The sequence below is a fragment of the Sinocyclocheilus rhinocerous genome, unplaced genomic scaffold (genome assembly GCF_001515625.1).
Source record: "Sinocyclocheilus rhinocerous isolate Xijiao unplaced genomic scaffold, SAMN03320098_v1.1 scaffold2849, whole genome shotgun sequence".
In the NCBI taxonomy this organism is placed as follows: Eukaryota; Metazoa; Chordata; class Actinopteri; order Cypriniformes; family Cyprinidae; genus Sinocyclocheilus; species Sinocyclocheilus rhinocerous.
In genome coordinates this window covers 320,752-334,209 of record NW_015642055.1, presented here as the reverse complement: position 1 = coordinate 334,209, position 13,458 = coordinate 320,752, and the positions used below count along the sequence as shown (strand labels likewise).

The 13,458-nt window shown below is 37.2% G+C and overlaps 3 protein-coding genes across 6 annotated transcripts in view; 1 reads left to right on the top strand and 2 right to left on the bottom strand.

Moving 5' to 3' along the window:
* Nucleotides 1-1,574, bottom strand: part of dnajc7 (DnaJ (Hsp40) homolog, subfamily C, member 7) — a 20,457-nt gene extending 18,883 nt beyond the window's left edge. For both annotated transcript variants that reach the window (XM_016572445.1, XM_016572446.1), the window contains exon 1: nucleotides 1,396-1,574. In XM_016572445.1, the coding sequence (XP_016427931.1) occupies nucleotides 1,396-1,559 (164 nt within the window). In that variant the 5' untranslated portion in view covers nucleotides 1,560-1,574. The remainder of the gene's footprint in view (nucleotides 1-1,395) is intronic.
* A 1,420-nt stretch (nucleotides 1,575-2,994) lies between these two features.
* Nucleotides 2,995-5,713, top strand: LOC107755561 (NF-kappa-B inhibitor-interacting Ras-like protein 2). The gene is made up of 4 exons (XM_016572430.1): nucleotides 2,995-3,070; nucleotides 3,310-3,478; nucleotides 3,570-3,811; nucleotides 4,730-5,713. Exons 2-4 carry the CDS (start codon nucleotides 3,385-3,387, stop codon nucleotides 4,970-4,972), a joined length of 579 nt encoding a protein of 192 aa, XP_016427916.1. The 5' UTR covers nucleotides 2,995-3,070; nucleotides 3,310-3,384; the 3' UTR covers nucleotides 4,973-5,713.
* Nucleotides 5,714-7,435: 1,722 nt separating this feature from the next.
* LOC107755570 (zinc finger protein 385D-like) overlaps nucleotides 7,436-13,458 on the bottom strand; it is a 98,514-nt gene continuing 92,491 nt past the window's right edge. For 2 of the 3 annotated variants that reach the window (XM_016572442.1, XM_016572444.1), the window contains 2 exons: nucleotides 12,483-12,575; nucleotides 7,436-11,080 (listed from right to left, as the gene is read on the bottom strand). In XM_016572442.1, coding sequence (XP_016427928.1) covers nucleotides 10,853-11,080; nucleotides 12,483-12,575 — 321 coding nt within the window. In that variant the 3' untranslated portion in view covers nucleotides 7,436-10,852. The remainder of the gene's footprint in view (nucleotides 11,081-12,482; nucleotides 12,576-13,458) is intronic. The other variant, XM_016572443.1, reaches the window with a different exon arrangement.

Below are 13,458 nucleotides of genomic sequence, written 5' to 3'. Positions count from 1 at the left end.
GTAACAGCTGTACACAAAGCAGCGCTGAGCTCACAAGCGCTGCTTTATCAGGCATATAACATGCAAGATGAAATGAAAATGACATCGAAAATTTTCTAAAGATAGTCTTCCTTCAGAAATACAGTGATATAAAAACACCCGCACCTCATTTTGATTTTTAAATGTGCAGTATGTGCTCATGTTTATTCAACGAAGCCTTTTGGAAAATCGGTCAGTTTTGATATCGTGGCGAGCGCCACAAATAAATAAATGTATGGGAAACACATCCCACAGCACAACCACCTGAGCCCTACTTCAGTCTACTCATCACCTTAACTTTAACTGCGTTTGTAGCCGGCGCCATAGCCAGACTGATAAACAAACACAGACCGGAAGTTAACTTCGGGCCAGGCGAATGCGCCCGATGAAACAGTGCATAGATAGCTACCAGTCCATATCACAATTCTGGGTTCAAATTCCCGTCTTGACTTTAATGACACTAAACACTGAATAAATATAATTGAAACGCCATGTGCATTTAAAGCGACAGTACACCGAAAACTAAAATTCGGTCATCGAAGCAGACGTCAGTCAGCCTCAGATGTAACTGACTGACCGCCTCGTTCCCCATTCACTTTCTTTACACGTCCTTTTGACACATAATAAAACAGAACTCTGACTGAGGTTGTCCTTCTCCTTAACGTGACCTAAATCAGTAATCCAAGTGTGTAAATAATGTCAGAATGTACATGTTTTGTGGGGAACTGTCCCTTTAAGAGAGTTTAAAAAGCTGCGAATCTGTTCGTGTTCCTAATACATCGGACAAAACGTCCAAGCAGGTGTCAAAAGTAGTGGCCTGCAAATACAGGAGAACCGCAGGGACAGAACGTCATTTCCTCTATACGCACGTGCGTTTTTTTTGCATTGTAGTCACCTACTAAGGTTATCACTCAACAACTAGAATTGTTTGACATATTTAAGGCAACAGTGCGTCACTGATGAACAGCTGGATGTTTCTGCTGTCCCGTCTGTGGGTTAGTGCGTCTGCATTGTGCTCTTAAGAGCAATGATGTCACGCTGCCTTCGACCTAATTCTCACCCAAAAACTGTGTCACGGAGTACTGCACATCTGTCGTAATAACACGATGCACGGCACCCTTGATCATCGTTTTAAAAGCTCAAAGCATATTTAAAAGACGTAAGGACAGCAGCAGGCTAATCGCAAGGCACCCCAGCACTAAAAGCAGCTGCCTGGCACACTAGGCCATAGTCACCCCTTGATTTTCAAGTTATGCGGCAGTCGCGATCTCAGGGTCTTTACACAATCGTGGGCCCGATCACGGCTTCTCTAAAACACAGATACCTCACAAACGGATCAGCCGGCATCTGATTAAAGTGATCGCTCTTGTCAGGTACCTCTCTAACTCCTCGTCGCTGGTCAAGTCCATCTCTGGATCCGCGGACGAGTCTAAGTCAACAGTCGCCATTTTGCTGTAGAGAGGCGGAGGAAGACGCGAGGCATGTGAGCCTTTCATACCGCCTTCAGCTCCGCCTTCCGCAGCCCTGCGCAATATGCCCATAGTAGGTCAACGGATACACGAGAAACAATACTGAGATAGTGTGGAGAAACTATTTTCAGAAATAAAAGTGCACTAAAGATTAAATCAAAGCATTTTGTCTAGTTAGTTAAATTAACAGTTCCAGTAGTTTTTAAAAAACTGGCCCTTACTCTTTACATTGTTTTTAAACTATAGAGACTGCACAGATATCTCTAACTGTAATTATGTGAAACATCTTAAAGAATTTATTTATTTTTATGTAAGAATTTTGATTCACGTCCGTTACTCGAATCTTTTGAATCAGTTCACTTAAATTAAAAGATTCGCTCAGTGATTGCAGGTGACGTTGCGCTACGCCAGTAGGTGGCGACAAATGACTGTATTTTTTTGTATGGCTGAATACAAGTACATAGTAATAGTGTAATATTTTTTAAATTGGTTTTAAAGATTTAGCTACAACTACATTCAGGTGGTACTTTAGGATAAACAGCAAAAAATAAAATCAAAAGATAAAACTAAACATAAGAAAATTAAAATAAAATCATTGTTTACAAATAGTAGCTACCTGCATGGACTGACCACATTTTACAGCTTTCATGTTTTTCAGAGATGATATTGTATTGTTATGCATTATTGAACTTTTGCTTTAAAAGCTAAATTATTTTCATTTTATAGCCTATACTAAATTTAGTGCTAGTATGTTATTTTAATTTCAGTTGATGTAATGAGTGAGTCACCAATCCTGTTTACTATCACAGGTGGTCAGCCGATCAACTAAATCATTCATTCATCCAATCGATTCAGTAAAAATAAAGAGTGGTTCACGACCAAAATGTTTTATTACCCTTTATTCAAAATTCATTCAGTTAAGAGAAAGTGTATTCATTGAGAAGGTGTGTGCAACCAATGCTTCTTCACAACTTCTGCATATGTGACTTTGTATAGGCTATGTCATAATGTGTTACATAAATAATGACTAGCTATACTGATAACAAATATTAATGTGGCAGATTCCATTTTTTAGTATATACTATTTAGAAGGTTTAATCTACCTTCCTCCTACTTGTCAACTTTTTCCAGTTGATATATTTTTATTTATTTGTAGTTAATGGTTTTTAAAACATCAGCTTTTTTTTTTTAATATACGTAGGCCTATTTATCTTTTTTACTATATTCATTAGTTTGTTTATCTTGCTTATGTGTTTTTCCTTCTGTGTTTTCTTTGAAATATTGTGTCGAATACTCATTAATGTTCTCCTGAATGTTTTCGTACAATATAATTTTTCTTCATATGTGTGCATGTATGTATGTATGTATTTCTCCACATGCAATCCCAAAGGTTTATATGTTTACAGGTGTTTTTTATTGTTATAATATTTTTTTTACATTTTTTGTAATACCCATGTAATACCTATGTATTATGTACCGGCATGTATTGTTGTCCTCCGGACAGAGAGGGCGCTATTCAGCTCAACGGAACTGGTGTCAAATTTCGTCGAAGGCTGAAATCTGACATAAACAACAGGAAGAGAGTACGATAAGTCCAGTTTTTTCTTAAACGCTTCGGTTATTTTCTTTAATGCATTTAATACTTATCAAAGATGAATACAATTTAGTATTCAATTATACAGTAATCTGATACACTCTGAAGATGTAGCTTCAGGCGCAGCAGGTTTATGCAAACCAGTGTGTGCAGCGATCATGTGACTGTAGCATAAAGGCATTATTATTATTGCACGTCAGTATTCTCTCTATTCTCTCGTTGTAACAGGTTTCTACTACAACCCACCTTTTATCTCTAGTGTATTTCTATACTTTAATGAAGACTGCGCGGTTGTAAGTGATCATGGGCAAGAGCTGCAAGGTGGTGGTGTGTGGCCAGGGATCAGTGGGCAAAAGCGCGGTTCTGGAGCAGTTACTGTACGCCAACCATGTCGCAGGTGAGTGTTATGACAGCGCCCACCTGACACGAGTCATTTCTTAAACCCAAATAAATGAGCAGTACAGATTCATGTGGTACCGGTTTGGCAGGTTCAGAGACCATGGAGACACTGGAGGACATTTACATCGGGTCTGTGGAAACGGACCGCGGCACCCGAGAGCAGGTGCGGTTTTACGACACGCGCGGGCTGCGCGATGGTCACGAGTTTCCGCGGCACTACTTCACTTTCGCGGACGGCTTCGTGCTCGTCTACAGCATCGACAGCAAAGAGTCCTTCAAACGCGTAGAGGCTCTGAAGAAAGACATCGACCGCTGCCGTGACAAAAAAGAGGTCTGTGTGTTTGTTATGCACAGACTGCACACCACCCGTTCAAAAGTTTGGGGTCAATATATATATATATATATATATTTTTTTTTTTAAATGAATACTTTTATTTAGCACTGACATATTAATTAACAGTGGCAGTAAATACATGTATAATGTTGAGTTTTATATTTCAAATAAATGCTTTTCTTTTGAACTAACATTATACAGTATATTCATCAAAAAAACAGGAAAAAATGTATGACAGTTTCTACCCAGCTAACAGGGAACGTTCTGGCAAGGTTGTGAGTTATGAGCAAATGCTCTTCCAGTACCATTCATAGAACGATAGCACAAAAACATTATACATCATTCATGGAACGTTTTTTTATTGTTTTATTTGGCCATTTATCTGGCATTTTTGTAAATGTTACTTTTTGTGTCAGACTGTTTTGAGATCATTTAAAAGTAAAATTTGCAAAATGATCAAATAAAATGTTCCCTTAACATCAGGAAAATGTTCTTTGAACATGATTTTGTTAGCTGTGTACAAAAATATTAAGCAGAACAGATGTTTTCTGAGCAGCAAATCAGCATGTTAGAATGATTTCTGAAGGATCATGAGACACTAAAGGCTGGAGTAATGATGCTGAAAATACAGCTGTGCCATCACAGGAATAAATTACATTTTAGAATGTATTCAAATAGAAAACTCTTGTTTTGCTAATATTTCATAATATTACAGTTTTACATCAAATAAACGCAACCTTGGTGAGCATAAGAGTTCTTGCAAAACATTAAAAAGTCTTGCCATCCCAAATTTTTGAATGACTCATGAGGAGTCCAATTTTAATTGATATTTTGAGAAAAACATGACAATTTTTCCAAGCTAAAAAATGACATCATGAAATAAATGTAAAGAAACTTTCTTTCTCTGTCTCACAGGTGACTATTGTTGTTGTGGGTAATAAGTTGGACCTGCAGGATCAGAGGAGAGTGGACAGCGAGGCGGCTCAGCAGTGGGCACGGCAGGAGAAGGTCAGGCTGTGGGAGGTCTCTGTGACCGACAGACGAACGCTCATCGAGCCCTTTGTCCATCTGGCCAGCAAAATGACCCAGCCTCAGAGCAAATCCACCTTCCCACTCAGCCGCAACAAGAACAAGGGCAGCGGCTCCCTGGACAGCTAGAGATGGAGAAGATAGCAATAGCGCTGACAGAGTAACATAAACATATGCTAGAAGAGAGATGCCAGGCAAATCTCTAAAGAGTGACATCAACAGACGCTCGATTTGATATCTTTTGAAACATTTGAACTTGGAGTGCCATTATAAGTTTAGCACACTGTATGAAGTTACTGCATCAAGGAAGTTTTATATTCTTAAACATACAGGGTAGAATCCATGAGTTGCTGTGATATATTTCTCTCATGCTTATCTTGAAGCAATTGACTGACAAAAAATACTGCTTTTACACTGAAATATATATATATACCTCTACATTGCAAAAAGTTGTTATATCCTATGTGAAATCATTCGACTTGTGTTCAATTCTGACATACTTAATGACATTTGTGCCATGATGACTGCTCTTTTGTGATGTCAACTTGACAGAAGATTGTCTTAATTTAGTTAAGCGGACTGCATGGATGGTTTACTTATTTTTAGGTGTTCATATTTTGTCACACATTCCTATAAAATGTTTACTGATTTATTCCATAAGAACACCTAAGTAAGTGCAATTTGTTTGAGTTTGTTTGATTGTGAGTGAGCTCACCACTGTGCCATTGTACGTTTGACCCTGATGACTGTATTTCATGAGTAGTCAGTCATATTGTATAATGTTAGCTTTCAATTGTGAACATATACAATATATTTCTGTTCTTTTTACATGGAAAAAGTATGACTTATGAAGATTTGACTCTTATTTTTTTTAGCTGAGATCGCTTTCAAATACATTTTGACATGTTTGTTTAAAAGCATTTTTTGTCTGAAACAAAGACTGTTAGCTTTCAATTGTGAACATATACAATATATTTCTGTTCTTTTTACATGGAAAAAGTATGACTTATGAAGATTTGACTCTTATTTTTTTTAGCTGAGATCGCTTTCAAATACATTTTGACATGTTTGTTTTTGTCTGAAACAAAGACTGAGCAGCTTTTTAACATCTTAATAAAGCTGCTTGGCTGCAATTGTTTACCACTCATTCAACTTTTCTAATCGAAATCTAAATTAACGCTTAATTTACACTGGTGAAAAATAATGTTAATGTTCTATAAAGACAATATAAATTTTAAGCACATGATCTGTACACACTTCAGATCTTGTCTGCTTAACAGCACAGCAGCCATCTTCCATCTGAATGAGCCCGACATATCTGCAGTCTCTTCAGGGGGAGTAAACGAGAGAATTGGTTTTATTTGCCCTTTATCGATCTTTTTACGGAGTAGATATTTCATTTAGTTCATGGCTAGATCGGTAGTGACCTTATAATAAAGGGCTCTCCACTTCTGCCAGGGAGAGTGTGTGTGTCTGTGTGTCTTGAACAATGTCTAAAGTTAATGCTTGCTTCAAGCTACCCTTCATCTCATGAGGCTTGCATCAGTGTGCATCATTTACAAATGCTTCACATTATGCAAATTTACTTTTTACCCACTGTTACACAATACACTTACACACATTGCAAACTTCACACAACATATAGTTTCAAAAATGCACTCTCTAAAAGGGTCTGGGAACTAGGAAGCCTACTTGCAAGATGTGAAGTGGAGGGGGTCAGCAAGCATGGTATAAACAAATAATTATTGACTTTCAATAATAAAATATAAATATACTTTTGTATGAATATGTGTATTTAGTGAATCAAAGCATGATGCAAATAATGCATAGTCCCTGTTAACACAATACGTTCTAAGAATGTTTTGCTAACATTTCTATTATGAAGCATTATTTCTGAAAGTTCTCTGAACTTTCTTGGTTATGCGATCGTTAAGGGGACATTCGATTTGATCATTTTGCAAACTTTTAAATGTTCCCTGAACATTCTGAAACGGGGGGGGGAAATCAAAAATATAATTTTTGTGCTAACGATTTGAGAACGATAACAAAGACCAAAAAAACAAACAAAAAAAACCGAACACACCTTTGAACGAACACACTATTAATGTTACTGGAGAAACGTTTGTTGATAACGTGAAACGAACCTCGCCAAAGTTCTAAAAACGTTCCTTGGGGCACCTGCCTGGCGCAGAGCTTGGGTCAATCAAGAACACCATCGCTGAGCAAAAGTGATTTTGTACTTCGATAAATATCTAATTAAGTGCCTAAAACATTTTGGTGGGCTTTGTGCTGACAAATTAATTTTAATAGAAGGCGAACATTTTCATTTTTATTAGTAATATTTTTTGGCACATTTGTAAAAATCTGAATCCATGCCAATTTGTAATTAATAACAATGTAGATATACTACTACTAAAATATTCTAAACTTCAAATGTTTAATGAATATAAAGGTTAAAAAAAACGACTTACCAGTTTGTAAAACTTGAAAATCTATCAGTTCCCTTTCATATTCTTGCCGTTCTCATCGTAAACACAAGATGGCGCACACTTGTTGAGGTGAACGACTGGAATGAGAAAGAGTGCCTGTGTGTATTATCGTGGATACCAGTTGGTAGACTTTTTTTGCCTAGTTTTGCTGGGTTTACATCGAACTGGGAAGTTTCGACAGGTTTGTCATTATAAAGCAAGACGCCATGACAAGCTGTCATCCTCTGGTCAAAAACCACGAGTCCCATAAGCCCCCAAAAGAACAGCCAGAGCACTGGGGTGGAAGTCTAATCGATTTATTTCTCTCTCTCTCTCTCTGCTTCATTTCGTTTTCACGCATTCATACACACCCTGTACAGAGAAAGAGCAAATGAGTCAGAAAACCAAGACGCAAAATCCTATGAAAATACGTTTTCCTTTGTGTCAGCTGACAGTTCAGATCAATGTTAGATCAGTCACAGACAGAAATCTATTGAGCACAAAGAACAAATAACATATAATGTGTCATTATTTAAATTACGCAATACTGGCCATGTCCCTTTTAAGCGATATTGAAATCTTCTCATCCTTGTTCATGCTTAAGAAACATCTAGTTGGATTGGACACATATTTTTCAGTTTACACGCATACATGCACATTTTCACATGAGGCTCCATGATTTCCAACACATTCATGGGAGAAACTGTTTTTTTTTGTGCTTTTTGGTCATATGAGAGTTTCACTCTTGTAGGTTGTATGCCGTCTACTTGATTATTGTAAAAAAAAATATATATATAATAATAATAATAAATCTCAAATTTGACATTTTTGAGTATATGGATGTTTCGGATGTTTCCATGACTGTCCTGTGACAAACAGATTCCATCGGTGTAAAATAAAGTGGGAGAAATGTCATATTAAGCTTTCCAGTGTCCTACAGATTGGCAATAGGAACACTGTGCACACTACATCATCAAGAGCACTCACAACATTAAGAGAACGAGGGAAGAAACATGTACACTAAAGATAGAGAGAGAGAGAGAGAGAAAGAAACAGAGTAATCTTCCATTTTCTTAAAAAGGTTCCAGTTTCCGTCATTATTGCTTAAAGATTGAATTGCACTGAACTGAAAAAGCAACAGAAAATCCCAACAAACAACCTTAAAGATATTTAGGAACTGTTACTTTTGGACAACATGTGAAATCATCCACCTACCAGAGACCATCACAGTATAATAACCAGCCATATCTGCTGTATGGACCTCACGAGGATGACACAACTAGGAATGGTGCGGTTACGTCTTCTTGTGCCTCAAGAAAGCATGAAGGTATCCAATGATGGACCAATGTTATTTCTCCTTCGCTATTTATCCTTCCTTGGACCTTATGGAGATCAGTTTGACGTTCAGGAGTTATCAAAACACACACGCACACACAAATAAGAGATTTGATTCATGGAGTCCAAGCAAAGTCCTTGTTCTAAAGTGTCCTCAGAAAAAAAGCAGAATTTGTCCATGTTGTGCCTCTTGAAGTGTCAATATGGCTGTTGCTAGTTAGCTCTGTTCAAGGCCCCAGGCTTTAATCCCTCAAGGGCAAACCATCCTCTGAAAAGAAAGAGCCCTGAGTGGGCTTGAGACTCACCCGTGACTCCAGGCTCTGAGGCCTTGTCTGGGTGTCTGAGTCTTGGCCCGTTTTTAGCAATATTTCTTATATTCCGTCGCCTTCTTTCTCTCGCAAGCGCTTTTGATTAACAATTTGACGTAAAAACTACATAATCTTATCTACTTTGCATTAAATTATCTCCTTATTTCAGTACACATGTCTCTGCAGAAATGGTGACAAAAAGTAATAACTTCAAGTAAAGCTCGTTCTTATTATCACATTAATTACAATAACCAGATAAAGAATCTACATTAAACATCTCATAAAATTCTACATATTTACTCTAATTGTATATATTATAAATGTTAATGATTCACTTTTAAAAGCTGTATTCATAAAATATGTACAAAAAGCTTTGTATGCTAGGGCACATTTAAAAAAAATTAGACAGATGAAAAATGGTACAACATAGACTCAACAGCAACATCTAATTCTACAGGTCTGAAGTCAGATGATCAGTCTTATTAGTCCATCCAAAACCATCAGATGACACTGATCTGGGGCAAAGCGATGTGACTTTGTTCAGGCTGACAGGAACGCTTGTATACTTGTAGCGGGTGAGTTTAATATATCTGAAATTTAATTGCTATTCAATGTAATCTTAAAATACTCCTTTCAACAGTACTGTTGTATATTCAGTAACCCGCCATTATGGGCATTATATTTTGGCAATGGCTCCTCTGTGCAAATAAATCAATGATGCTTCCGGAATCGAAAATGTTATTCTGAATAAAATTGAGAGTAATGAACTCATGACAGGTTTTGGATCAAACACACACACACACACACACACACACACACACACACAAGCAAAGAACATGGTGAGGGTTTAGATCTTAATCAAGATGGGACGCGGACAGATTTTTGACAGGCACACTGACCTTTGTGAGGCCGTAATAGGGGAATACTGAGAACAAAATATGCGGACATAAAAGGCCACGTCAAACTGTGACTGAACCGTAATCATCTCATCTGAGGTTTTGTGTGTGTGTGTGTGTGTGTGTGTGTGTGTGCATCTGCAATCTCAAATCATCTAATCTATGCATCAACACTGAGAAAATTACGACACTGATTGGGAGCGAGTGTGTGTGTGTGTGTGATGCCTTGCTACCAAATTGTCACCTTCGTATATTAGACTGGCACTCTGTGTTATTCTGTGATTACCCATGACAGAAAGCCTTTGCATCTGTAAACTGACAGACCAATGAGGTTTGTGTTTGTAACAAAAGCCGGTCAGATGAGGTTACTCGAAATGTTTGCGAATACACAGACCGACGGCAACATATCCATGCGGAACGACATGAGGACAGACTAATAACAATTGAAAATACTTAAAAAAAAACATCAAGTAAAGGGATGTTTGCATTTCCTCACTAAACGAACAGCTAGCGCAGTTATAGGTCTCTAAAATTGGCTTTCCTCTAATAAATTATAGAATAAAAACCTGATTAATATCTGTATAATGATAAACATCTCATAAAGCAAAGCTAAATATCCTTCTTATAGCTCTTTCAACTCCTTTATCAGTCTTGTCCTGTCATTCAAGCGTTCATCTGCATAGTGGGCTGGTGTTCGCAATGAGGCCCCTCCCATATTACCAAATATGGTCCTGCTCTCTCTCTCTATCTCTCTCACACTCTCTCTCCCTTTGCTGCATAGTTCAAGAGTGACCCTCTCAGAGTCACAGTTTTTGAGGAGGACAGGGAACACTATGGGAGTGTGTGTTTGTGTTTATATACTTAAGTGTATACAGCTTGGAGAGAGTGGGAGCACGGACGAAGTTTGCACAGAGACCGTCAGTTCTGAGAACGGATCGTAAAACTAAATCACGTGAATGTGCGGCCTTGTTGTAAGAGCGTGTTTGTTTTGTTTCGAGGTGATCAATAAGGGGAAAATATGATGGGAGTGTGTGTTGCTCTCAGAGGTCCGGGCGCTGGCCTAAAGAGGGCAGGGCCGAGGATGGGCGTCTGAATGAAAGTAGTGCCCGGCGGGTGTCGCAGTGCGAGAGGATTGGCTGCGACTGTGCAGAGGGTGGGTGTAGTTAAGGGGGTGGGAAGGAAGCTGGCGGTCAGATTTTTAGTCAATTGCTTCTGTAGAACCAGTTTAGTCTGAGAGAGAGAGAGAGAAAGAAAGAGAGAGACAGAATGAATCATTATGATACCACAAAGCTATTTTTGATGATGTAGTGAAAAATTTCTGTGCCACTACACTGAAAATTTGGTGGTAAAACAATTTTCACTCAGAAATGGCTAGTAAAAACTGAAATGGCATTATCTTGTAAAACATTTCTTTAATAATCTATACTTCAAAAGCTATAGTGTAACTCAGTGATTCTCAGCCTTTTTGACTGTAAGGCCACCTCTTATCCAACAGTATTCAAAGATCCCTCCATACAGGCTCAAATATTTGTAGTATTTCTATTATTTCTTCTGTAATTATGACTATTTCTATTAAAAGAAAAACTTACGAATGAAACTACGAGCATGCATGTCAGATCCGAATCACATTCAGCAGCGGAAGCTCTTAAAGTAATAGCAGCCAAATAACCTAATAACCCAGCTGCTGTGATGTCTGTTTATCAAAGAACAAAAGAAAAAAGAGGAAATCAATAACACTTGTAGCTTTAAGGGCTTATCTATATTTAATTTAGAATATAGTGTTAATTAGTGATAACTTTATTAAATTTCTGTATATTTACTACTTGCTGAAAGGCACAGGTAGCTAAATATGACATTTATTATGATGGGTTTATGTGAAGATTGTTTTAAGTTCACTTAAATTAGAAGTTGTTATTTTTTAAAGTCTAATAAATGCTCAAATTGATAGCTCTCAATTATACTGTAATGCTGAATGGCTATAGTCAATGATTAAATATTAGAAAATAAAAAACAATTTCATATAGACATCATAGTATTGGTATCAGTCACCTTCAGTCATAAAAAAGATGCCATTAAACAAATATTAAAAATATACTGTCTTTATGTTGTTTCTACATTATTTTGAATATTGAATGTGAAATTATTGCAATATAAAAGTATATTAAAAAACTTCAGTGTTAGGTGGGATTAATCGTGATTAATTTCAAAAAAATTTGATTAATTAGTGAATTTTTTTAATCCATTTTCAGCACTAATTTATATATTAAATCTAATTAACCACAATTCATTTTGTGAATCTAGAAGTTTAAAAAAACATATTCTTCAATAAAAACAAGAGTTATTAAGGGGAAAACCTGATTTCTTGTGTTTTCGTTTTGGCATGTTAATTTGTATTTAATTTTAATAATTTAATAATCTATTTAAATATTTCTTACATCAACCTCAGCTCCCTGTGCTACACCATAGAGAATGTTTTTAAACAAGTTTTAAATTCCCCTTGTCTTTAATTTTGAAATATATAGTCCCGCCCCAAAGTCACTGTCATTGGTTGATCTAATGTTGTGATATGGTGCATAAATTAGACACTACACCTTTAAGAGACTGTTAATTGGGTTTAAGTTCTGTCACTCACCTGTGAGGACAGAGAGGACAGATTGTATTGGTTGATAATTTTCTTCATAGCAGACACTGCGCCACCCGCATAACCGTTCCATCTGACACCCTGCTGGAACAGATCAGAAGAGCTGCTATAATCGTGTGTGTGTGTAGCAGACATAAAAATGATTTTAATTACGCAAAATTACTCCTTGTATCATGATGAGCCTGTTTGCTGCATCCTCCCCTCAATAACTTCCTCTCCCTTTTCCCTTTCCTCTCTGTCATGCTGAGAAGAGGTATGCTTTATTATTTTGTCCTGTCAATCATCATCAGTCCTATTGTTTAAAATTAACTCTGGGTTAATCAGTACTCTGTACTGATTAGCTGAATATGACTATTACATTTACAGTGCCTTGCGAAAGTATTCATACCCCTTCATTTTTTTTTACATTTTGTTATGTTGCTGCCTTATGATAAACTTCTTTAAATTACTTTTTTTCCACATCAATCTACACTCCATACACCATACTGACAAAGCAAAAACAGAATTGTCACAACTTCGTAAATTTATTAAAAATAAAAAACTGAAATAAGTACATTGCTCAAGTATTCATACCCTTAACTAAATATTTAGCTGATGCACCTTTACAGTCTCAAGTCTTTTTTGTTTAATGCGACAAGCTTTGATCATCATCATTTGCATTGTCCTGTTGGAAGGTGAACCTTCTGCTCAGTCTGAGGTTCTGAATGCTCTGGACTGGGTTTTCTCAATATTTTGCTGCACTGAGCGTTTCTTCTACTCTAACAAGTCCCTCAGTCCCTGCTGCTGAAAAACAGCTCCACAGCATGAGGCTGCTACAGCACACTTTACTTTTGGGATGGTACTCTGCAGGTGATGACGCGTGCCTGCTTTCCTCCAAACATGATGCTTGGAATTGAGGTTCATCAGACCAGAGAATCCTATTTCTTAGAGTCTGAGGGTCCTTTAGGTGCTTTTTTGTAAATTCCAA

Coding starts and splice junctions, on each gene's coding strand:
- LOC107755561 (XM_016572430.1), top strand. CDS start 3,385: ATGGGCAAGAGCTGCAAGGTGGTGGTGTGTGGCCAGGGATCAGTGGGC. Junction 3,479..3,569: donor GTACGCCAACCATGTCGCAG/GTGAGTGTTATG, acceptor CCGGTTTGGCAG/GTTCAGAGACCATGGAGACA. Junction 3,812..4,729: donor GCTGCCGTGACAAAAAAGAG/GTCTGTGTGTTT, acceptor TCTGTCTCACAG/GTGACTATTGTTGTTGTGGG.